The following is a 26,634-nucleotide window of genomic DNA, read 5'->3' on the forward strand; positions in this document are numbered from 1 at the left end:
TCCCCAGCCAGCCAGGGAGCAACCCACATGGCGCAGCAGACCTCTCCTGCCTCACCCGCTGCTCCCCTCAGCAGTGTACTTAGGTCAATCTGCCTGTTCTGTACCCCACTCTGTCTCTGGTGATTTCTCTCACCCCCACACCTCTGTCCTGTACCCCAGCTCTTGTATGCAGAAATAAATAAAATCTCTAAAAAAAAATAGTTATGCAGGGCCTCCCCGGTGGCGCAGCGGTTGAGCGCTGGGTTGCGAAGCTGCCCACAGCCTCTGCAGCACCAGTTCGATCCCCGGCCTCCAGGGAGGGTCCCAATGGCACGCAGACCTCTCCTGCCGTGCCCACTGCTCCCCTCAGCAGTGTATTTCCTCGGTCTGCCTGTTCTGTTCTCCACTCCGGCTCTGGTGAAATCTCTCACCTTCCAGTGCTTCTGACTGTACCCAGTTCTTGTATAAATAAATAAATAAATCTTAAAAAAAAAATAGCTATGCAAACAAGGTGTCAAAGCTTTCAGAGATCAGCGGGTGTCTGCCATCTCTGGCCACTGCAACAACATCAGCGTGGCTGTTCAGGGACTCTGTCTTGTCTTACCCACCGTCAGCACCAACCCCAACTCCGGGCTGGCCAGAATGGGGAGACCAAGGGCAGTAGCTTGAATGAAAACGCTCATTCTACGCAGGCCACAGGGCTCAGAGTTCCAAGGACCCCCTTCCCCCCTCTCCCTCTCTCCCCCTCTCCCTCTCTCCCCCCTCCCTCCCCTCCCCCCCTCATCCCCTCCCCCCTCATCCCCCCTCCCCCGAGAACCCCGGGCTCCGACGCAGAGCATGTCGGGAGTTGTAGTCTCCGAGGCTACGCAGATACCCGGGAACGGCCCGGGAGGGGCGGAGCCACGGCTAGGTTTGCGCAGGCGCACACCTCCTGCCCGGCAGCATGGCGGACACTGTATCTCAGCCCAGCAAGAGAAAGCGCGAATTGGAGGTCGAGAAGACGGAAGCTCCCAGCAGAGAGGACAAGGAATCAGGCGCTGGGAATGGCACCTCTGACCCTGTGCGCTTACCTTTCTCCGGCTTTAGAGTGAAAAAAGTGCTCAGGGAGTCTGCGCGGGACAAAATCATTTTCCTACATGGGAAGGTACCATTAGGCACCCCCGGGGTGGCATGCGTGGAGGAGTGATCCAATCATCGCTTTGGGGGCGGGTTTTTTGGGATTTTTTACCCTCCAGCTCTCTGCAGAAAAATACTAACCTAGTTCCTGGGGACGGTTACGATCTGAAGGCGCTGCCGGATACATTGGGGTCCGGGCGCTTAGAGGAGACAGGATGACCTAGAATGAAGTGAATTGGCTCACTTTTCTAATTCATCCCTTACTAAAAGTAACAACTACACTTGTAAAGTGTGTTGCAGATTAAAAATCACGTGTTAAATTCCTCAAACACTCACCATTTATTTATTTAGACTGTAAAGGGGGGAGCCCCGTTGCTGTGCTACACAGGCTTGCTCATTCATGCCTCTGGCAACGACACAGAGACTAGGCAATAGAATCCCCGCTGGACAGGACTTCAGCCCGAGCCCAGGAGACACTTTACTAAATTGGTAATTCAGTTCCACACATCTTGCTTTGACAGACCAGCACTGAGCTGCGTGCTGGGGATGTAGAGATGAAAGTTACCCTCCCTGATCTTCGGGAGTACTGAGTATCTTTAGATAGTCACAGCTGGCTCTCGTACTAGGTCAGCTTTCCTGCGGGGACTGAGGAAAGACTGGAGACCATTCAGGGAACTGGTGAGGAGGCCTAGCCATGTGCAAGTGTTAGCGTTCCCCAGAACTCCTACAGAAGCTCTCACTTTTGGGAGGATGGGGGCCTACCATGCCTTTCTGTGTGAGTCTTGTTCTTTAAAATGTTCTGCCTGGTTTTCTCTGCCCGGTCAGAACTTCTTGCTGCAGTATCTGCTGAAAACTTTAGCCATCAGAACCTTCACGCTGGGAGTTAGTTAGGGCTCATTGGTTTTTGCATCAACATTGACTGTTCATGTGACTTTGGTCAAGCCACTTAATCTCAAGACCTCAGACTCTGCATACATTTGTAAAATGGAGAGAATTGGACAGTGATCTTGGGAGTCTAATACAGAAAATAACAGAGAAGCCTTGCATCTTTTAGGAGAAAGATTTGAGAGCTGCCCCAGGGATTTGTGTTAATGAGGTGCCTTTTCTGCAAGAAAAAACGTGAGTGCAATGGCTGTCCTTCCCCAGAGAGAAGACTACAGAAGTACATCCCAAGTGTTAGAATTTCAGAGGCCCCATGAGCTTCCCTCTCCATTCTCCAGACCTCACCTGTGGCTCTGCCCTAATGCTGTCTCTGCCCACAGGTGAACGAGGCCTCTGGGGATGAGGATGGAGAGGATGCCATTGTGATCCTGGAGAAGACGCCGTTTCAGGTGGAACAGGTGGCCCAGCTCTTGAAGGGCAGCCCTGAGCTTCAGTTGCAGTTGTCCAATGACATCTACAGCACCTATCACCTGTTCCCTCCAAGGCAATTGAGTGGTGAGCAAGTGGTGGCTCAGGTGGCTGCATGTGGGAACAGCGTGACAGTGGGAAATTAGGGGGTGTGGTGACCACTCTGTTTTTTGTAAAGATTTATTTATTTGTGCAGACAAAAGCCAGGGTGTAGGCCAGAGGTGCAAGGGGTGAGAGGATTCACCAGAGACAGAGTGGGGAGCAGAACAGGTGGATATACTGAAATACACTGCTGGGGGAGAGTAGCATGGAAGACAGGAGAGGTCTGCTGCACCATGTGGGTCACCTTCCTGGCCGGGAATCGAACTTGTGCTTCAGTGGCTGCGACCTAACCCCTTACCCCATCAGGGAGGCCCTATATTAACCACTCTATAACTGATTTGTGAATTCTAATGCAGTAATTCTCAATGGCAGGCGGAACCTTTACCCCTCAGGAGACATTTGGCAATATATGAAGCAGTTTTTGCTAATCAGAACTGCTGCTACCTGGAGAGCAGAGGCCAAGGGTGCTGCTAAATACGCAACGAAACATAAGATGGCTCCCCACAGCAGGAAGAGTCAGTGGTGCTCAGGCTGAGAAACCCTGCTCTGGGGGAGTGTGATTCATGAGCTAGAACAGTTTCATCTACAGAGTGAATGATAATGTCTGTCATACTCAGGAAACCCTTACCATTGTGCCATCTTGCTAAGTATGCTATTCTAAGTATTATCATATTTAATCTTCAAAATAACCCTATTGTGATAGAACTTCACAGGTGAGGCATCTGAGGTTTTGAAAGGCTAAGCAGCTTATCCAAGATCACACAGCCAATAGCAGCAGAAGGACTTGAAGATCTTTCAGAAGACTAAGGACTGGTTCACCACACCGCTTGACTGAGCAGTGTGCTGGGGTGTTGCTAAGATTAGTTTCTTCCCTGAGGGAATTCGCTATCTAATCAGGCATGTGAGGACTATGATCAAAGGGTAGATTTGAAAAGGGCAGGAACTTGGAGGTTAAAAGGCAGAGATTTGTTTTTAATCGCAAATATTTCTTCCATTATGAAGAAGAGGAAGAAGAATATCACATGCCGCAAGCCAGGTGTTAGGTGGGCCTTTTCCTGTTTTGATGGTCAGATTCAGTGGGCAGCTTTGTTGGAAGATTGGAGGAGACTGGTTGACTTTCAAGGTTCCTCCTAACCCGGAAATTCTGGGATCTGCTTTACAGCACATGACAGTTTCATAATATCCTCTTTTTATTTGCCCTCCGGCATTTAAGAAGTTTGACATTATGGATATCTTGCCATGGTCTTTTTGATAGATTTAGTGTTTTTTGCACTCCCAAGAAAGGGCACTATTGTGTCCTTTGAAAATATACGTGAGTATTTGATGTGAGACAAGCAAACCTTTCGCAACTGAAAGCCCAACAGCCTGGTCCTCTGTTGCAGGAGAGTCAGATTGATTGGTGCGAGTTGATGGAAATGACCGCTGTATTTACTTTCTCAGACCTTGACATTTAAGCAAATGCTTTCCTTAACATGAGGTAGCAGAAGTATGACAGAAGGGACGGTAGCCAAATACCACTTGGGGCAGCCCCCAAACTGTAGGCTCTGGGGCCATTCTGCTGCCACCCCTCCCCATCAGCCTTCCCAATCCTACCATATCTACCCTCCCCATCTGCAGCCAAAATTCAGAAGGTTCTGCTCCATGGAGTGACCCTGTTGAATTCACAGCCTTTCCTTTTCCATTTAATTTTTCCCCAACTTCTGTAATACATACCACAAGTGGGGTAGCCTGCCTTACCTTTCTATTTCTGTCATTTTTGTCTAAAATAAGCCTTGAAAGAGGCAGTTGTTCATCCACTCACCCCACAGGTCCTCACCACTCAGAACTCCACAACTTTCTATACCTTTTTCCCAGTCCTACCTACTCCCACCTGAGAATCTGAGATGTTAGCTCCTCTTTTCCAGGGCTTAGCAGAAGCATCAGCATACAGACAGTGCATTATCTCTCTGTTTTCCCTACACAAGCTAAGCGTGGTGATTTGGAAGTCATAATAGTTTGCTTCAGGGGTCAAGCCTTATCTCATTTTACTGTACACCCTGACCCTGGATAATCTTCTAGACTTTTTCTGTAAAAGACCAGAGAGTAAATATTTCAGACTTTGTGAGACACAAGTGGTCTTTGTCACGTATTCTCTTTTTCTTTTAACCCTTCAAAAATAAAAATGCCATTTTTTTTCATCAAGACTTTTCCATATTATATTTCTTTGAGGGACCAAAGGAAGTGTTAAGTTAAAGTGAGTTTAAATTATAAGATCTCTAAACATGCACATAAAAACTATAAAGTTTGCTAAAATGTTAACTTTGTGGTATACTCTTGTGTGATTTTTAACTTCTTTTTTTACATTAATTTTTTTTTTATTTTTTACATTATTGTTCATTTTTAAACAATATTTGCTTCCCCCCGACCCCCTCAGGTGTAGTCCCCATAGAGTTTCCTTCACCAATGTACCCGTGCACCATCACCTCAGTCCCCTGTGCTCCTCCCTCCCTCCCTCTGATCCCTCTCCCGTTTCCTCCCCTGCAGTCTCTGATTTATAATTGTCCATTTCTGCTTTGTTGTGTTTTGTACTGTTTTTTTTTTTTACACTGATGTCTTGTTTGGTTCCCCTGTATTCCTGCTATAAGTGAAACCATCCGATATTTTTCTTTTTCCTTCTGGCTTATTTCACTGAGCATAATTCCTTCTAGTTCCATCCACGTTGCTGCAAATGGCATGAATTTATCTTTTTTGATTGCTGAATAATATTCCATTGTGTATATATGCCATACCTTCTTGATCCAGTCATCTATTTTGGGCTTTTGGGTTGTTTCCAGATTTTTCCTATTGTAAATGGTGCTGCAATAAACGTAGGGGTACAGGGTTCTTTTGAATCATTGTTTTTGTGTCCTTTGGTTAGATCCCTAGAAGTGGAATTGCCAGGTCGTATGGTAGCTCCATTTTTAGTAGACTGAGGAACCTCCAGACAGCTTTCCATAGTGGTTGGACCAGTTTGCACTCCCACCAGCAGTGCAGGAAAGTACCTTTTCACCACATCCTCCCCAACATTTGTTGTTGCTTGTTTTTTTAATATTTGCCATTCTTATTGGTATAAGGTGAGATCTCAATGTGGTTTTAATTTGCATTTCCCTGATTATAAGGGATGTTGAACATTTTTTCATATGCCTGTTGGACATTTTCATTTCCTCTTTGGAGAAATGTCTTTTAAGTTTTTCTGCCCATTTCTTGACTGGATTGTTTATTTTGTTTTAAAAACGCCATTATTTGCTTGCTGGGTGTAGAGAAACAGACAATAGGCTAGATTTGACTTTCTGGCCATAGCTCATCATCCTCTGTTCCAGAATTTTCCCACTCAAAGGGTGTTCGGACTTGCAACATTGGTATCATCTGGAAGCTTGTTAGCAATGCAGAGTCTCAGACCCTACGCCAGGCCTCAGAATCTGCATTATAGCAAACCCCCCAGGTAAGTTACTTGCATGTTAAACTTTTAAAGGCACTGGTCTGTAAACACCTTCTCTGTGTGAGTGGTGCTCACATTTATCCATCTCTGACCTCTCTGAGAACTGCCAGGTCATATTGGAAGAAAAAAAAACAAAACACCTACTTGACATCTCCATTAGAATGTCTCACAGGTACCTCACAGGTAAAATGTGAGAATTAGAGGCATTAATGTCCTTAAAAGCACCTAGCACCTGTTAAATAGTAGCCTCTATGATTATTCTGATGTGCTGGGCCCTGGGCTTCAGAGATTAGTAAGATACTGTCTCTGCCTTCCCAGCCTTATTTGGAGGTGCTAACCCACAAGTGATGAAAAGAGGGAAGTAAACTCAGCAGGGTTTGGTCACTACCTGGATGTGGGAAACAGGGGTCCTTGAAAGTCAGAGTCAGGTCAGACTCATTTCCAGTCACCATAGCCAGACCTGTGTTAGATGCGCAGTAAGACCAGTGAAGAATGAGCCTAGAAACTGACCCATCGTGTCCCCTGTGGTCAAGCATCCCCCACGACCACAAGGTGGCGGTATTGCCTACACATTCCTGGGCCGGCCCCTTTGTCAGAGCCAGCCCTTCTCAGTCCTGCCTCTCCAATGTCTATCTTGGTCACCAGCTCTTAATGTGTGCTGGGGGGGGGGGGGTGTCTTAAAGAGGTTCCTGCAGCCTCAGTCCTCTGAACCTGCTGGACTGTTGCCCCTTGGAGTTTTTCTACTGTCTCTGGCAGTTTCTCCAGCCTTCCTTCCCATAGCACTGCTTGCCTAGGGGAGCCTTCAACCCCCATTTCTGAACTGGCTGCTCTCTTGATTCTTCTGGTATTTCTCTAGTCATTGGGAAATTTCTTCTAGCCTGAGGGTTTTGCACTCTCCTCATTTATTCCTTTGAGATCCTCAGCTGGCCACGAGACTGCTCCTGTAAGCCACTCAGGGCCTACACCCCACTGATGTAATTGGGAGAGTGTGGGCACCAGATTAGATGCACTGGCCAACGCTTCCCTACCTTATGGCCTGAGTGCATGTCTGCCATGTTTGAGTTTTAGTATATAGTGCAGGGGTTAGAGCAGGCTTGGCTTGCCAGACACACCTGGGCAGGAATCCTGGCAATGTCGTTTACCAACAGTGAGGACATGGGAAGTTTCTGTGTTCGCGTAACAAACAGGACGTGCCTGCTGGATGCCAAGCGCTGTGCTAGATGCTAGGTATGTACCTGAGAGTATATGAGATCATATCTCTGTCTCTGGAGTGAGAGTGGGGGAGGCATACAGCAAACAAGGAAGTAAATGTCTAAGCAACCACAAACTGGAATAGGGCTGCCCAGGCTGGGGTCCAAGGGCTCTCTGACCCCCAAGCAGAGAACTGAAGAATAGAAGGGAGCCAGCTGTGCAGAGAGCAGGGTGGGGGGGTGAAACAGTGTGCGAGACTGACGCAACAGATGTGTTCTGGGTGAGGAAAGAGGAACAGAGAAGAGGCCGCTGTATCAGGAGCCTGGAAGGACAGTTGGTGACTGGGGTGTGTGATCCAGAGATAAGTTGGGGAAACAGCTTCAGTTTTTTTATGTTAGTAGCTGGATGTACCTCAGGATGGTTATGTAATAAAAACATCTTAAAGACATTGAGCTTCTGTCACAGTGAGGGATGTATTTCCCATTGTGACCTGGTATCGGAAAATACACATGGATGTAAGGGGGGACAAAAGGCTGATAAAACAATACTTAGCTTTACTTTATGAGCTGCTCTCTGGTATTCTCATCTTAATTCCAGTCTTATCTGTGTCCTTATTTAAAAATTTAAAAATGCTGGTTTTAATCTCCTAAATTAATTTCCTTCCCACTCTCATGGGTCAGGACCCATCCAGATAAGGTCTATAAAGCACTGAGCACAGAGGCTAGCATGTGGCGTGTGTTCAATAAGTGTTGAGTCATGTTCTATATTTGCTTTTCTGCCTTTAAAATAGACAAGCCTTAAATGGAAGAATATATGTACCCTATGGGCAAGGGCCTGGCCCTGACCACAGGCAGTTTCTTCCCCTTTGACAGTGTGGCGAGTGAGGACAGCAGCCAGATGAGTGGCCCCTTCTAGGTGTTCTGGCCCTTTAGGCAGGGCAGAGCCATGATCAGCTCCTGCTGAAGCTACAGCTCACGGCTTGCCTGTGGCCACAGATGGGGCTCTTGTGTTGAGACCCATTTTCCCTTTTACCTGGGGAAGGAGAGGCTAGTAGTAGGGAGAGGGGTGTGACTCAGAAATCCAGACTGTGTCTAAAAAAGCCAATTGTTTTCTCTGCTGTGGAGCAGGGTGTGGGATCTGTGGTTGAGAGGAGGAGCAGGCATCTGTGTGCCAGGGAGGCCAGTGTGGGGAGCAGAACCATCCAGGGAAATCAAGTCTTCTTTGGTTGCGGAGAACGCCCAGTACTTTAGCTCCAGCCAGGGTTTCCCTCCCCATCCTCTTTACAGAGTCAAAACCTGGACCTTGGACCTCCCGGTGGTGCAGCAGGTTGAGCACAGCGCTGTGAAGCTGTCCACAGCCTCTCTAGCACGGGTTCGATTACCGGCTGGCCAGGGAGATACCCATATGGCACGGCAGACCTCTCCTTTTGCACCTACTGCTCCCCTCAGCAGTGCTTTTGGTCTGTCTGCCTGTTCTGCTCCCCACTCTGTCTCTGGTTGAATTCTCTCACTCTCCCGTGCCTCCGGCCTGCACCCTAGCTATTGTATAAATAAAAAATAAATCTTAAAAAAAAAAAACAAACAAAAAAACCTGGACCTCTTGAGTCCTGAGTGAGGACTAGTTTGGGAGGAGCATTTTAAAAGCTAGCCATTCTCCTTCTCCTAAGAGTTTCCCTGGCCGCATCGTTCATGGTAGAAAAAAACTAGAAACCAGATATCAACTAAAAATAGCATAGATAATAAATTAAGGTGTTTTCCTGCATGGCTGCTTCTTTACGGCAGTGAAAATGAATGAACTCTGGCTCCCCACGTCAAGAAGGATGAATCTCACCACGTAGAGCAAGAAAAGCAAGACAAAATACACACAGTTGGATTCTGATTAGATAAAGTGGAAAAAACAAGCGGAACTAAGCAAAGTGCCACTAAGGAACGCCTACACACATGGTAAAACCAAGAAGACAAAAAAGAAATGGTAAACCCCTAATTCAGCAAGGCACTCTTCCATGGCGGGGGCAGGGCATACAGGAAGCTCTGGTGATGTTTTGTTGTATTAGACTTTATGCTCTGTGTCCCAAGAGCATGACATAAGGGTCTTGTTATTACAGGATATTAGGTGGTACTTACTTTGCATATATATAAATATATGTAAAACACATTGTTTTTTATGTACAGTGTAGTTCCCAGGTTCTTAGAAGTGAGAATATTCCCCTACTTGTTATGGGACTCCACCCACGTTGTCAAGTTTGGTTTCTAATCACTGTGTCTGAAAGTAAGAGTGGTTAAGGCCTTCTTCCTCTGGGGGTTGGATACTAGCGTAATTTAGTTCCTGCAAACTGCCTCCGCTGTGGGATGGAGGAGGGCAGGACCTTACTCAACTCCCTCCTGGTCAGCACAAGGAGGCCCATGCTGTGTTGGTCTTCTGACAATGCAGAAGACCCAGTGCCGGGCTCTGTGACCTCCCCTGAAGCACAGACTGGCACGGCCTCACCCCCATCTCCCTTGGTGTCTTCAGCAGCCCTCCCCTTGCAGCTGAACTGAAGGACAAGAGTTCTCTGAACAGCGACCAACAGGGAAAGCCTTGCCTGGCTTTGGGGTGTTGACAAGCACCTCTGTCATCTCCCGTGAGATACCCTGAGGCTTACAGCCAGTTGACAACACCAGGGCAAGTCACAGAATTGCTCTGAGATTTCTCTGCAAGATTCAATGGCTATGTGCCCTGCCCCGAAAGTGAGGAATCAAATGCCTGGCTAGCCTACTCAGGGCCTTCTGTGTCATAAGAGACCAGAGAACTGCCGAATCTCAGGATGAATGGAATGCCTGAGTTTACTTAGCAGTCTGGTTCTTAACTAGGACTTTTCATCAGCAATACTTACGGAGCTTTCTTGAATAAAGCATCTGGACCTACTGAGTCATTGGCTAGGGCTGGCATCAAAGTCACACAACAGCGTGGCCAAATAGTCAACCAGCCTCTGTAGACCAGCCTCATATCCTACTCTGCTGACTTTACTGAAGTATCAAGAAAATCGAAAATTTCTGGGTTCAGTACCCCTGGTGGTTTCCCCCAGACCCTTAGCTGAATATTACTCTAGGGCCTCCCTGGTGGTGCAAGGGGTTAAGCACAGCACTATGAAGCAATCCACAGTCTCTGCAATATGAGTTCGATCCCCAGCCGGCCAGGGAGCATCCCACATGGCGCAGTAGACCTCTCCTGTCTCTCCAGCTGCTCCCCTCAGCAGTGTATTTCGGTCAGTCTGACTGTTCTGTTCCCCACTCTGTCTCTGGTGAATCCTCTCACCCCCCACACCCCGCATCTCTGGCCTATACCCCAGCTCTTGTATGCATAAATAAATTAAAAAAACCTGAATAGGGGCCTCCCTGGTGGTGCAGCGGTTGAGCACTGGATTGCAAAGCTGCCCCGCAGCCTCTGCAGCACCGGTTCGATCCCCAGCTGCTGGGCAAGGGTCCCACATTGTGCGCAGACCTCTCCTGCCACCCGCTGCTCCCCTCAGCAGTGTACTTCAGTCCTTCTGCCTGTTCTGCTGCCCTCTCCAGCTCTGGTGAATTCTCTCACCCTCCCGTGCTTCTGACTGTACCCAGTGCTTGTATAAATAAATAAATAAAACCCTGAATATTATTCTAATACAACTCTGTTTTGATGTATCAAAATTGGACATTATCAGTTCCCCATAGTAGGAGATGAAAAGATTAACCCCTTACTTTCCTCACCCTTTCCTCTCCTGTCAACTTTTTGATTTTTTTTTTTTAAGATTTATTTTTATTTATGCATGCATGAAAGAGCTGGGATGTGGGCCAGAGGTGTAAGGGGTGAGAGGATTCACTAGAGACAGAGTGGGGAGCAGAACAGGCAGATCTACTGAAACACACTGCTGAGGGGAGCAGCGGGTGAGACAGGAGAGGTCTGCTGTGCCATGTGGGTTTCTCCCTTGCTGGGAATTGAACTCATGCTGCAGTGGCTGCCGATAGCTTAATAGTGCTGAGACGTAACCTCTTGCACCACCAGGGAGGCCCTAACTTTTTGATGTTTATGCTATTACTTTTTGGGTTTTAAGAAGTTGCCTTTGGAATCCTAAGTATTTGGACATCTTTAGTCCTGATTCCATCTACCAGATGTTTTTTCTGTCAGGTGAGACTATCAGTGCCACCAGCTTTCCCTTCCCACCTCCTGGGAACTGTCCCCCAGCTTCTCTGTCAGCTGTACTTGGGCTTCCCAGTGTCATGGTATGTACTGCCTGATCACAGTGAAGTCTTGTGTGTTTTGTCTGTCAGTCGCTGCTAAGTTGACAACCGTGCATTATGTTTACGCTGTCACGGCCACGTTCGCATGTGCTGCGCATTTAGGCTGCACACTGGGATTAGCGTCCCCTTCCATCTCCCCACTGTGTGATCCTCTTGATCTCTAGGTCAGGTGGAGCCTCTTTTCTTACATTCCAGCATTTCCTCCAAATCATGCTGCTTTTAAGTTTGTTGCATGCATCAACCATTATTCAACCAGCTTTGACTTTTTTCACAAAGTTTTCTATTGCCTTTTTTATGTGTGTGTGGTTAAAAGAATACTGTACTTTTTACTCTGTTTTTGAAATTATCCAGTCACTCAGTTTGATAATTCATTACTTGGTAGCTCCTTCCTTTCCTTCCTGGAATCTTTTATTTCTAGACTGCCCTTTCCTGGGGTTCCTGCTAGGCAGCTGATTCCTCAACCCCTGACTTCCTTTCCAGTCTTCCTGGGGTAGACCCACTGTTTTCTGGGTAGACCCACTGTTTTCTTGTTTCGCTCTCGTTTAACTAAAGTTACATTCTTCAGTAGCTCCTCAGAAAGAATCCATGAGAGCTAAAATTTGAATCCTTTATTTTACTCTCACTTCTGATGTATGCTTTTACTGAACACAGAACTTAAATTTATTTCCCCTCAAAATGTTAAAGGCATTGTTCTGGTGACTGCAAGCATCCAGTGTTGCTAATGCGCATTTAATCCTCTTTTCTTTGTAGCTGACTTGTTTTCTTGTTTTTGTTTTACTCTGTTAGTTTCCTTTTCTGGACATGTATAATGTGATCTTTCTCTTTGGTGTTCTGAAAATTTTTAAGACTGTTTTGGGGTTGGGTTTTTTTCATTAATCATGCTGGGAACTTCTGGGCCCTTTTGATATGAAGTGTTATGCCAAATTTTTACTCTTTGAGAATTTCCTTCTATCCATTTTCTTTATTTCCTCTTCCTGGAAATGCTATTCATTGTTAGACTTCCTAGATTTTCCCCATGTGCTACTTCTAATATCTCACTTCCCATTCATGCATATTCTTTCTTTGTCCAGACTTCTAGATTATCTTAACTTTTTCCCTTCTAGACTTTATAGAGAAGGTTTTTAATTTGGCAGTTGTTTTAAATTTTCATCCCTCTTGTTCTCTGATTATTTCATTTTCATAGCATCTTGTTCTTACTTTACAGAGGTCAGATTGGGTTGACTTTCTCTAACATACTAATGAGAATTGTTTTGAAAATTATCTCCTGACCCTTAAATGATCTCATTTCTACTGGGATCTGGTTCTGGTTGTTTATTTTGGTCATTCTTTTACAGGCTGCTGGTTTTCCCTTAATGTCTGGTGAATGTTAAGTTATTTGTCTTTAAAAGTGAAGAGCCAGTCTGACAGTCCAGCAACTCGTTGTGGGCTTTGCCCCTATGCAGAGGTAGGCCCGTTTTCTGCAAATGGCTTCAGCCCTTAATGGGCAGCTACCGGGGCCACTGTTGTGGGAGCGGGGCTTGGCCTCATTGACTGGTGGTCCTGCCTCAGTATGTGGGGAGCCCTCCTGAAGGTCCGAGTCCATGTGGGAGCTGTCACGCTCTAGTCCAGGAGTCAGTACACTACACCTTGTGGGCCAAATATGACTCCCTTGTTTTTGTATGTATTTTTTTTTAAGATTTATTTTTTTATTTATTCATACAAGAACTGGGGTACAGGCCAGAGGTGCAGGGGGTGAGAGGATTCACCAGAGACAGAGTGGGGAGTAGAACAGGCGGATCTGCTGAAATAACACTGCTGAGGGGAGCAGCAGGTGAATCAGGAGAGGTCTGCTATGCCATGTGGGTCACCTCCCTGGCTGGGGATCGAACTCGTGCTGCAGTGGCTGCAGATAGCTTCATAGTGCTGCATCTTAACCCCTTGTACCACCAGGGAGGCCCCTGTTTTTGTTATGTTTAAGATAAGAATGAATTTTATATTTCTATAGGATTATTATAAAAGAGAGAGAAAACAAAATTAAGGATATGAGAGAAAAGAATTTATGTATGCCTGCAAGGCCTATAAAATATTTGCTATCAAATTTTGCCTGCCCTTCCTCCAATCTACTGGTTTAACGTCTTTGGTGGATGAGCCTCCTGTTGTCACCTGGCATTAGATGCCTGCCCCTGCGATGAGGCTGTGGTCGTGCATGGAGCTGACTGGGGTGTGTCTTCTCTAGACCGCCCTTCAGTTGACCCCAGTGTCCAACTTCATTTCCCAATCTGACCTCTGTACCCGCTTGTTCAGAGCCTAGATTTTCTTTTTGGCCAGGCTGGCATCACTTCCAGCCATGGGGTGCTGTAGCTGCAGCTCTTTCCAGGCTGCCTCATCCCTTCAGGGGTTTCTTTCCACTTGCTGACTTCCAGAAACGAGCTAGTCTCCCCTTCTCTACTGCCCCCTAACACTTGTTCCCATCACTGTTATAGGTTTGCTCCCTTTTGTTCTTCATTACTACCCTTGCAATAGCTTTTTGAAATGGTCTGAGGGCCACCATTAAATAGGATTGGGGGGCATCCCACTATGTCTAGATATATTGGGTGTGAGTTCTGCAGGTGTAGCTTATACAGCTATTGAGGCCACAACCATTATCAAGCTGACGTCGATGAGCCAAGACAAACACCTTAGTTTCCCCCAAACTCTCATGCACATAGAGGTTCCTAGGGGCTCAGGCACAGTGGGTGGGGGTGCAACTTATACATGGCTAGAACCATAAGATTATAAAACCTGCATCCCTCTGACCAAATCTTTCTACTTCCAGGTGTCTGGCTTACACAATTGCTTGTGCAAGAGAGGTGTAAAAATGTACACTGCAGCATCATTTGTGACAGGAAAATAAACGACTTAAGTGACTGTGGGGGCATGGGGAGGTGTCACAAGGTATAGTGTGAGCTGTGTGCGCTGCTGTTAGAGGGGAGGAAGAAAATCTGTGTGGACTGTCATGGGACATCACTGGGGTTACACACACCCCATGAAAGATCATCCCACTTTAAAGGAAAAGACCTGTCTAAGATATGTTCATATTTGTGTAAACTCATGAAAGAAAAGACTAGAACAATGAGTACCCAACCACCAGTGTTTATTTTACTTAAAGGTTAGCACTGGGGGACTAGACTTCCGAATAATTTGAGAATATATTCGTGCAAGTCTCGGAAAGATAGACAATTTCTAGAACATTAAGTTCGTCACCAGACATAACAAAGAAGCAGATTAAAAGATTAGCCTGGAGTCTGGGGCCACTGGTTGCTTGCTTTTTTACAGCTGAATGACTCTCATTGTATGGAGCTTATCATGTCATCAACAAGTACTGCAAAACCCCAAGACATGTGGACCCCAGATTCTGGTGACTTACACTTTCTTATGGAGACTTTTCTGTGAGGTGCTTATTATGAGTGTGGCTATGGAGGGGGTTCCTGCGGGCTGGTGCACTGGGAGCGTGCAGAGGTGACTCCTCCCACACCTGAAGTCTTGGCGACTTCCTGGGATGAACTGGACTTGGTGACAGGCAGACAGGAGGGAGAAGGGGTGTTCCAGGAGAGGGATAGTGTGGCCAAGGGTGCCTGGCATCAGCTGGACTTTGAAATGGGATTTTGTGAATGGGGCGAGTCCACACGAGTCTCTTCACTTCTTTGGTTTCTTCGGTTGAGACCTCCTAACGATGGCATGATTTTGTGTACTTTTCTCCCTGGTGCTTCAGAGCTCACTCCTGAGGCCAGTAAGCCAGGGCCCCTCTGGGGCTTGGAAGGACAAGAGAATAACACCAAGGAGAAATTGCAAGATGGAAAGTTTCCTAAGGCCTGAGTAAAATTCTTGACCCAGAGTCTGGACTCACCCTTTCTCTTAGCTGTCCCTGTGGATGAAATCTGCCCCAAGCTCTCCTATTCCTGCCTCCTCAACTCAGAGAGCTTTTGAGTGCTCCATTCTCTGCACCCTTCACCAGTGAGAGCAGGGGCTTTCTGTCAGTTCTCCGTCTAGACTCATGGCTCCTGTGGGTGTCAAGGAGCCACTGCGATCAGAACTATTTAGAAATGAATAGATCCTGAGTAACTGAGATGAAGCCTCCACCACAGTACTGGTGTTCTCTTTCTCCCTCAGATGGGACAAGGTCCCAGGAATCTATAGCAGTCTTAGGACTTGAGTCAGCAGAAAAGCCAGCTTACTCAGGACCATTGGGAGAGGGTGAATTTCCCACAGGGTAGCTGGTTCCACCTCAGCCCTGGGCTGTGGCTGTGGCTGCCAGCCTGGGGCCTCCTGGTTCTATAGCCCACTCCCAAACCACACTTCTTCATGAGTAATATCTAGAATGCCCGTTATTCTCTGCGCCTCTCGGTAGAGGATGCATTCTTTGTTTTTCTTCTGTTCCCACCAACACATGCAGGGTCCATTGGTACCTGTGCACCTTTCACAGCAAATGAAGGAAACACCTTCAGACTGGAAGTTGGGTGAGAAGCCATATTTTAGAACTCCTGAGTGTTCAATCTAATAACTCTTATAGTTTGGTCTGCTCAGCCCTTGTAGAGTTTCCTGCTGGGTTTGGGGAAGTAGAGGGGCTTGCTGCTCTAAGACCAGCACTGTCCGTTATCTCATTAGATATCTGCTCTCTGTCGTACTGTTCAAAGGGAACTTTGTGCAGTGATATGAGCCCCCATAACCATGTGAACCCCCATAGCCATCCTCCTGCAGCATTTTTCTTTCGTAAGGAACCACCCTCTATACCTTGTAACTGAAGGCCACATCTGGGCCTCATTCAGAGTGACCTAATTTGCTTGCGGGCCTTTCAGTCCTGTTCAGAGTCCCTCTTCCCCCTCCTGGGCCTCAGACAACTGAGGAGGGGGAGAGAAGGAGCCTGTGAGATCCAGGGTCCTGCAAAACTCAGCATCTGCCTCTCATCTGTCTCTAATAGCATCTTTCTTTCGTTGAGACAGGTAATTAGCGGTTTGGAGGTTTGCTGTGGAGTGGTTGAAGCTTCCGGTAGGATCCGGACCACACCCTAGCCCTGTTTATGCTTCTTCTGGAGGTCTCTTCAGGCCTCCACTGAGTGCTTCCAGTGCCCCTGCAGAGCTGGATGGCGAGGCCTGCCCCTCCTGGTCCGCAGTTGGAGCAGGACAGCCTCCTCTCCCTCCTCTGACTCGGTCTCTCACCACGAGGCCAGCGCTGAGGGCAGTGTGGCCCTGCAAGGGAAACCCCCTACCCTCCACTCCCACCTCCGCTCCCCCACCCTGCCTCTCTGCTGCCATCTCTCAGAGTTCTTTGATGACGCGTCATCCAGTCTGGGTCTGGCAGCTTGTCACCTGGGTGGCTGTGCTCGGCTCTCTGGAGGGAAGGTGGGGGGTGGGCCTCACACTCTCAGATCATGCTTTGCAGTTCTTGCTCCCTGGGTCTGCACATCTGGGTCAAATAAGTTGAAACTGGCTCCTATAATGAAGGGAGAGCAAAAGCCACAGACTGAGCCATAGAAATTACCTCATCCTGTAGAAGTCATCAGCAAGGGCTGGAAAGCAGTCTTGTTTGAACATGTGTATGGGAAGGAGAGCAGACTGTCTGTGGTTTGCATTTTCATGTTTCATGTGCAACAGCATTTTCCTGGGGATTTGGCTAAGCTAGCATTGGCAGAAAGCAAGAGAGGCAGCTGCTCTTTACTCTGCGTGGTCCTGCCTCCCACCACTGAAAGCAGTTGGGCTTTCATGTCTCAGTGGGGGACGGGAGGTGGATTTATTTATTGGCAAGAGCATGTCAGGAGACCCTAAGGGTCTTGATGGGCAGGACAGAGCTGTCTAAGCCAGGGGCCTACCAGCCTGCTCATCTGAGCTGCAGAGAGCAGGAACATGTGTGTGTGCAGGATGGATGGCCATTGCCACTGCTGAAATATCCCTGTGGTTAAAGAGCTGCTGCCTCAAGACCACCAGGTCCCCTGCGCCTGGGACCTCTGCGCTAGATGTCCTTGCATACGATCCAGCACAGTCATGTTTCTCCTATGCAGTAGGTCTGTGTTTTGGAGACCATACCATAGCATAGGTATCTTAGGAAAGGTCTAGAAGAGAAGGCCCTATGGCATTGGGAAGGCACTGTGGCATAGAGGAGCCAGACTGGATAGGTCCACATCTCAGCTTCACCACTTGCTAGCTGTGTGACTTTGGACAAGTTATTTAACCTCTCTGGGCCCCAGTTTTAAAGTGTGGCTTGTTTTTTTGTTTTTAACATTTGTTATTTAAGTGATCCATGTTGGTTTTAGAAAGTGTAATACCAAAATAATTACCAATTATTAGTAAGCAAATAATTTAATAATCGTTAACAGCTTAACAATTACAATTGCATATGTAACTCCACCTCTTAGAAATAACCTCTCAACATCTTGGGATATGTCCACGTAACATCTTGGGATAAATTTCAGACTTCTTTCTTGCTCTTCCTTATGTGTGTGCCGTTGTGCATATACATTCGTTTGAATACATACCCTAACCTATAGGCTGTATTGTGAGGACCTGCTATGTGTCAGGTGCTGTTTCAGACACCACACACACACACACACACACCCCACACACACAGAACAGACCACTTGCACACACACACACAGAGAACAGACCACTTGCTCTCAAAGAATGTTTGCCCTGTTGTAAGAGATGGACCAGGAATAAGAAACATTATGTCAATAAACATACTAACAGCTAAGAAAAATATAAAGAATTGTAAAGGGAGCGAAGGACAAGGCCACCAGCTTCTGGTTAAAACAGGGCAATTTGAATGCCAACCTGCTTCCTTTAAAACCCTCACTGAGGGGCCTCCCTAGTGGTGCAGGGGTTAAAGTCTCAGTGCTATCAAGCTATCACCAGCTACTGCTACATGAGTTCAATCCCCAGCCAGGGAGCTATCCACATGGCTCAGCAGACCTCTCCTGTCTTGCCTACTGCTCCCCTCAGCAGTGTATTTCAGTTCTCTTCCGCCTGTTCAGCTCCCTACTCTGTCTCTGGTGAATCCTGTCACCCCTCCCCCATCCCCCTCTGCACCTCTAACCCACACCCCAGTTTTTTTATGTATAAATAAATAAATAAAACCCTCACTGAAGCTGACATTAAAGAAATTACCTTAAAAAAAGATAACCCATGGGCTTCCTTGGTGGTGCAAGGGACTAAGACGCAACATATGAAGCTGTCTGCAGCCATTGCAGCACCAAGTTCGATTCCCCAGCCAACCAGGGAGCAACCCACATGGTGCAGCAGACCTCTCCTGACATGCTCTCTGCTCCCCTCAGCAGTGTATTTCAGTGGATCTGCCTGTTCTACTCCCCACTCTGACTCTGGTGAATCCTCTCACCCCTCAAACCTCTGGTCTGTATCCCAGCTCTGGTATGCATAAGTAAATAAATCTTTAAAAAAAAGTTAAAAAAAAGTAAATTAAATTAAAGTAAATTAAAAAATATAACCCATAAAGACTAAGAAGAGAACTCTTCTTAGAGAACCTAGGAAGCAAAGGGAGGAAGCATAACTGTCTTAGCAGATCTGAGAGAAATTCAACTGCAGATCAGCAACGTGAAAATCCCTTTTCTTTTTTTTTCTCTTTTTTAAAGATTTATTTATTTATGCACACAAGAGCTGGGGTACAGGCCAGAGGTGTGGGGGGTGAGAGGACTCGCCAGAGACAGAGTGGGGAACAGAACAGGCAGACTGACTGAAGTATACTGCTAAAAGGAGCAACGGGCGAGTCAGGAGAGGTCTGTTGCGCCATGTGGGTTACTCCCTGGCTGGGAATTGAACTCATGCTGCAGTGGCTGCGGATTGCTTCATAGGTTGTGTCCTAACCCCTGCGTCACCAGGGAGGCCCTGAAAATCCCTTTTCCCTTCCGACTGGTACCTGCTTCCTCACCTCAGCACTTGGTTAGTCTCTGGAAAGACTAAAATAGAGGTTCTGGAGAGCCTGGAGGGTCTAGAGATTGCAGGTTCTGTTGATAGTAGGGTTCTGGTACTGAAATGTAGAGAGGTTTAGGTGGAAGTTTATTCAAATGTGGAGAGGTTAAGTAGAAGTTTGTGTTCATTTCAACCCTTCCCAGCTGTTTCTCTTCCTCTTGACTCTGCTCACATCTCCATGTGCAGTCTATGAAGAATCTGGTCAGCCCAAGAGAAAAGACTTAACTGTTAGGGGAGCCTGAGAATTATAAAGTTATACGAAGGAATGGCCTGATCATCCTAAAATGAAGCTTCAGGTGAGCACACCTTTGTCCACAGAGTGTCCCACCAGCTCTTTAGAGCTCTGTTCTTAAATATTGAGTGATTGGCAGGCAAGGGAGACCGAACTTTTGACTGAAGGCTCAGCTGAAAAAGAAATAACAAGAAAATGGAAGGAAAAGAAAAAAATTCAAAGGAAAGAAACTTTGCAGGAAAGAAAATTTTTCAAAAACCATCAGTAATCCCAGAGAGAAATTATGACATAATGAATAGATACGAGAACAATATACAATCAGTATGAATTTCTTGAAACAGCTCTTGGAAACTGAAGGTAAAGCAGAAATTTTTAAAATTCATCAGAATAGAATATGCAGTTGACGAAATCTTCCTTTAAAGTGAGCAGAAAGACAAAGAGGTGGGAAATGGGAGAAAAAAGGAAAAAAAGCAAGAGGAATCCAAAAAGTTAAATATCCAAATAGGTATTCTAGAAAGAAAGGACAGAGAAAATGGGGAAGAAAATGATCAAGGAAGTAACTCAAGATAGTTTCTCAAGACTGAAGAACATGATTTTTGAGATGAAAGGACCCAACCAATTAACTTAGCACAGTGGGCGAAAAACCCACTGCAAGGCCCTTCCCCACCATCAGAACTTTGGAGACAATGAGAGAAAAAAACAGGTCCCAGTGACCACTAGTCCTGCAGTCTAGAAGATCATAGATCTATGCTTCAGATGTTTAGGGTCGTTGGCCTCCTCTACAATTCTTCGGCCAAGCTCTTAGTTGTGATAGTAAGATAAAGGCATTTTCAGATGTTCCAAGTCTCTAGATAGATCTCCCTTGACTGTATCTTTGGAAAGAACTTACATGTGTGCTTTAGCACTGTGCTTCCTCTTGGGTGGTCCCGGAACCACCAAGAGTAGCCGCACGTGGGAGTGTATTAGAGATGCAGATTCCTGGGCACCACCCCAGACCTCCTGAATCACCTGGTTCTGTCACACACTTAAGTTTGATAATAAAGACATAAACATGAACCAGGAGACAGGTAGCCAGGTTTAAGGATAAGGGGAGGGTACCCCCAGATAATTAGAGGGGCTGGGCTCCCAGGGCACAGCTCTGCACAGTGGGTCAGAGGCTCCAGGAAGACACATTGCTTGTGTGCTTAATAAATCAAATACAGACTTATGTAAACAGGAAAGTGGCTGTAGAGATGAATTAGTGGTGAGTTTATAGAAAATTAAGCCAATAAAAATGCAATTAGTAACTATGTGCCAGAAGTTGTGCTGAAAAGGAAAAATAATCGCTGGATACTATTATGTAGTGAATAGCATTTATATCACAATATTGTAAATGCTGACTGTTGACTTATCCAAAATTGTGATGTGTAATATTGTGATGGTGGGGGCTTAGGCACACACGCACACATGTACACACTTTTAGTAGAAGGCTGATAAGAAAGCTAAATTGTTCTCTTCCACAATGGGAAGTTAATAAGTAATAATAAAACTGAAAGGTCAAGGAGGAAGAAAATATAAAATCCCCCAACAGGGAGCTGACCCACATGGTGCAGCAGACCTCTCCTGTCTTGCCCACTGCTTTCCTCAGCAGAGTATTTCAATATATCTGCCTGTTCTGCTCCCTGCTCTGTCTCTGGTGAATCCTCTCACCACCCGCACCACCCCCTCCCCCCCCACCCGCCCACCCCACACCTCTGGTCTATACTCCAGTTCTTGCATGCATGCATACATAAAAAATTTTTTTTTAATTTTTAAAAATCAACAAGCAACTGTAAACCAGAGACACACTATGAGGCGGGGGGAATAGGATAAAAAAAAGGGAGGTGGGTGGGAGTTTTATGGGAACTATAACCAAGATGAAAATGCATACATTGTGCAAAAATGAAAAATATATAAAATTTAAAAAATAATAATAAATAAATTAAAAAAATTAAAAAGAGCTGAAGTTGTGTACAATGAGGAGCAGAAACAAGCTTCATTTGTCTTTTTAATGTATGTACAAACACACCTCGAATTGAGAAACAAACACAAAACTTGTAAAAGCATGACAGGCCAGGGAAACCTTATAAGGAGTATCAGGGAAGGTTTTCAAGGGATGAGTTTTAAGGGCTTTGAGATTGCTCAGTGCTGGTTTTTGTTTGTTTGTATGTTTGCTTGTTTGTTTGAAGAATTCCAGCAGGAGGGCAGGGAGGGAGGTTCCTCATTGCTCCCCTGACTGCAGGAAAAGCTTCTGGGTGGGAAGGTGCCAGGGCCAGTCCCCTTCCAGGCAGGTAGCCCTTTAAGTCAACTTGCTTAGTGGGGTTGGCAGAGCAGGCACCAGGCCAGTCATCAGGTCACATCTGCTGAGCTGTGGAGCTATCATGGTGGTGGCGCTGCGGCCTAAGCCCAGCCCTGAGCTGTGGTACTGTGGGCACCTGTTTCCTCCTGTGTGAAATGGGTGTCATGATTCTCGCCTCCCACTGGTGGGAAGGAGTGAGGGGCAGTGCTGTCACATCCGTTAGCAGTTAACACTGAGGGGGGTGTGTGTATGGTTGCCTTTTTAAAACATTTTTTATTTGGGGGGTGGGGAGAACACATTTCAACCCTACAGGAAAATTGTAACAGTACAGAGAAGTCCCTTTTCAAAATCCTTCACCTAGTGTTAATATTTTGTTATATTTGTTTTACCCATCCCCCTCCTAGTAGACCCATAAGAACATCATGTTACTATTATGATTCATTGAAAATGAAGTTGTGGGCATCATGAGCCTTCCTTGCTGAGCACTTCAGTATGCTACTCCCAGGAACCAGAGTAAAATGATCACTTTTAGGAAATTTCACATTTTTACAAAACTGTTCTGTAACATAGAAACCATTATTCAATTTCGTACCTTGGGCCTCCCTGGTGGCGCAGCGGTTGAGCGCTGGGTTGCGAAGCTGCCCGCAGCCTCTGCAGCGCTGGTTTGATCCCCGGCTGCTCCCCGGCCACCAGAGGAGGGTCCCACATGGCGCGCAGACCTCTCCTGCCGCCCACTGCTCCCCTCAGCAGTGTACTTCGGTCCTTCTGCCTGCTCTGCTCCCCGCTCTGGCTCTGGTGAATTCTCTCACCCTCCCGCGCTTCTGACTGTACCCAGTGCATGTATAAACAAAACAAACAAACAAACAAATAAATAAATAAACATGCCTCTATAAAATTAAAAAAAAAAACCAATTTCGTACCTTGCTCCAATACTGTCTGTGAATTGGCCTCTTCTCCCCCATCTAGGATCCAGTCCAGTGTTCCTGACCTTGAATCTGGAGGCGTCCTTTGTCTTTCTTAACTTTGGCACTGTTGAAGAGTTATTGAGTCGTTTGTTCTGTGCAAAAGTCTCATGATTAGAACCAGGTCATGCATCTTGGGCCAGAAAACCAAGGCACCTCCCTCAGGGGGCAATGATGTCAGCTTATTTTGTTAGGAGAGATGTTACCTCTGGTCACTTTGGTGTTTTCCCTTTGTGTTACTAGGTGATCGATGAGGAAATGGTCTTGAGTCTGTGCATGTATATCTTGTTCTCCAACATATTTTCAATCGATGGGGCGCTGAGCATTTATTGAAATTTGACTCTTTTTTAAGTTTATTTATTTATGCATGCAAGAACTGGGGTACAGACCAGAGATGTGGGGGTGAGAGGATTCACCAGAGACAGAGTGGGGAACAGAGCGGGCAGATTGGCTGAAACACACTGCTGAGGGGAGCAGCGGGCGAGTCAGGAGAGGTCTGCTGTGCCATGTGTGTTGCTCCCTGCCCAGGATCAAACTCATGCTGCAGTGGCTACAGATAGCTTCATAGGTTGCGTTACCAGGGAGGCCCTGAACTTTGACTCTTAACCAAACTCTTCATGAAATTCGTTTGCAGGTCAACGTCTTGACTGGTATTTGGGTAGACATCAGAGTTCACTTTTGGCCACCTCTGAGAAAATTGGCATTGGGAAGTAGATTTTTTTTCCATTTGGCACCAAAATGCTCTTTCTGTTTCTGAAGTCTGAAAAAGCCAGATTCATTTATTCATTGTCAGTGAGTGTGCACTGTTGAGCACTGACTACATACCAGGTGCTATTTCAGGTGCTGAGGATAAAATGATTAAAACAAAAATGTAGGCAAAATCCCTGTGCCCTGGAAGGTACAGTCTAATGGGAATGGGACTGTCTCTAGTTGTTGTCATGATGATCGAGGAAAAAGCAAGATGGTGAAGGAGACAGGTGAGTGAGGGGTGCTTCTCTGGCCAGAGGTTTTCAGGAGGTCTGAGAAGCTGACCACTGGGCAGAGAACTGAAGGGGGCCGGGAGCTACCGTGACTCAGGCAGGACGGCCTGCCTGGCAGGCAGCTGGTGTGAGGCCCAGAGGCAGGCATGTGCTGACGGCAGTCAGTGGAAGTGTTAAGAGGTTGGTGTGGCTGGAGCAGATGCCAACTGGGAGCCAGTGTGGTGGTCTAGCTTTGAGCCAGCAGCCACCTCTGGAGAACTGTGCAATACATTCAGCCTCCACCTTTGCTGCCAAGCACTGAGGGCCAGCCTGCCCCTGCCCAGGGCTTCCAGTAGTGGGCTGACAGAGTCTGGACCCCCATGGCCCAGGTATCCTGAATGCAGCAGTCAGGAGTTTGTTGGGAAAGGAAGAAGGATGACAGGAAGTGAGCAGCTGGAACTGCCTTTTATTTTTTCCCTGCTTCTGAGGGGCAGGTCAGAGGGGCTATTTCCCCAGCATCCTGGGTGCTTGTGGCAGTCTTTGACAAGCCTTGGTAGACATGGGCATGCTTGTAGGCCCAGCAGCTTTCTGATCTGGAACAGCCAGGGAGCTGCAGTCTGTGAGCCCAGGGTGGTATGTCCAGTGCCAGCAGGGCTAGGCTGCTGTCCAGCCTCAGCTCTGTCTTTGTCCCAGGCTGTCTCCCCAACACTAAAGGAGCTCCATTACTCAGAGCATCTTTCCCCACCACCCAGCTCAGACAACCCAAGTAACAATGGACACAATAGCAGTAAAAGCCAGCATTGAGGAGCTCGGTTCTGTGTGACAGGCAGTTTCTAAATGCTTACCAGCTACTGCACACATACTTCTCACAACCTTGTGAGATGGGTCACTGCCAGGTTACACAGCTGCCAAGTGCAGAGTCAGAACTTGAACCCAGGCTGATTGATATCAGGGAATGTTCCTCTCCACACAGCTGCACTGAAGGTGCCATGGCATGTTCCTAGAGTCCACTGCAACGGCCCTGAGGGTGCTATTCCATCGATTTGAGGCAGTTTCCCGCTTTGGGGGTGCTTGACCTCTGGCCTGTGACCCTGGGCTCTCAGAGAGTGGTGGGAGTGAGAAGTAAAGCCTGGCTGCTGCTGCTCAGAGAGTGTGGGAGGTCTTTTGTGCCTCTCTTTCAGGGTCTGATCCAGAATCCCAGCAAGTGGGATGATATTTATTTAGCACTTCCAATGTCTGCGCAAATGTTTTACTTTATGTTAACATCAACTCTGTGGGGCAGATTTTATGACCATCCTTTATCAGTTGAGGAAACTGAGGCCTTTAACATACCAGAGGGTACAGCCAGAATGGGAAGTCTCACAGTAGTGATGGATCCATAGCCCGGTCTTCATGCTGCTCTGCCTCCCGGAGCTGACAGAGGACCAGGGCCTTCGATCCTCCCACAAGCCGTGTGCTTGGGGGAGCACCCTGGTCATCCCCACTGGACTGCAGAAAGACCAGATGGGGCCTTCCGGCAGATGTTGAAAGACCACTGACTTCAGGGTCAGAAGACCTCCATTCCTGTCTACGTGTTGAGAGCCTGAGAACCCCTTTCACTCACCTGCAAGGTGGAGAGTAACATCATACATTGCCAAGTATGAAAGTCTAGGTTGGTGGTTCTTAGCTGGGTCTTTGAGGTGTGTGGATGAGTGTGAGGATTTTCTGGATATTAAAACGGGCCTGCTGGGCTTCCCTGAGAGAGTGCCTGAGAGTCAGGGAGTCAGGCAGGATATGGGTCTTCTGAGAAACATCCGCTGGACTTTGAAACAGTTTTCCTTTGCAGTCTCCATTTCTAGGTGGAGCACTATGTAGGAGTGATAGAGTCGTGGTAACAACTATAGCAAATGTTACTAGAAACAGGGAAAAGGATTTGACCCAAACTTGGTGGTGTTGGGCCAAGATCCCATCCTACAGCCTGTGAGGAAAATGCAAGATTCCCTTCCAATGAAAACAGTGGTCTCAGCCGGGGCAATTTGACCTGCCAGGGGATATTTGGCAATGTCTGGAGACATTTTTTATTTTCTCACCTGCAGAGAGAGTGCTGCGGACATCCCCATAGAATCCCTTACGACATGCTATAGTGCACAGGACAGCCCCCTCAGCAAAGAATGACCCCGGCTAAAATGGGGGTGGTGCCCCATTCATTGAGAAGTCCCAGATTAAAAATAACCAGCCCTGATAATATTTACTATGTGTCAGACTGCATTGTTTTAACAACTTCACAGGTATTAACTTGCTCAGTCGCCCCAATCCAACTACAAAGGAGCTATTATTATCCTCAGCTGTCAGCTGAGGAAGTGGGGGGCAAGGCCAGGTTAAATAACTGGATTGAGGATAGGGTCCCTCTTAGGTGGGAGAAAGGAACAGGCAGGCAGAGCTGGGACCTTGAACTCGAGGCTGTTTGACACCGGAGTCTGTGCCTTTAACCACCACTGCCTTGCACTGAGGGAGGTTTCCTGGCTTTAAACCAGATTTTTAGCTTTTGGGGTCAGAAAGCTACATATCTAGAAATTTCATATGTGAGAAGAGTCAGAAACTTTTCATTCCTGAGCTGAGAAACTAGAGAGGGAATGGCCAGGGTTACGGTAATGAGGGGCCCAGTGACCCATGAGAAAAAGCCTGTTTTCCAAATCTTGGGTGTGGCTCAGCTTGTGAGGATCATGACAAGAGGCACCTTGTGGGAGCCGATCTCCACTCAGTCTAACCTGCTAGTCTTTGACTCCATTTGTTGGGGAAT

At 46.9% G+C, this 26,634-nt stretch overlaps 1 protein-coding gene across 2 annotated transcripts in view; it reads left to right on the top strand.

Moving 5' to 3' along the window:
* Positions 1-922: 922 nt before the first annotated feature.
* DCPS (decapping enzyme, scavenger) overlaps positions 923-26,634 on the top strand; it is a gene marked incomplete at both ends in the record, with an annotated part of 38,183 nt that continues 12,471 nt past the window's right edge. The window contains 2 exons of one of the 2 annotated variants that reach the window (XM_084250310.1): positions 923-1,144; positions 2,358-2,532. In XM_084250310.1, coding sequence (XP_084106436.1) covers positions 923-1,144; positions 2,358-2,532 — 397 coding nt within the window. The remainder of the gene's footprint in view (positions 1,145-2,357; positions 2,533-26,634) is intronic. The other variant, XM_084250311.1, reaches the window with a different exon arrangement.

This window comes from Talpa europaea, assembly GCF_964194135.1.
Source record: "Talpa europaea genome assembly, chromosome: 12".
NCBI classification, from domain to species: Eukaryota; Metazoa; Chordata; class Mammalia; order Eulipotyphla; family Talpidae; genus Talpa; species Talpa europaea.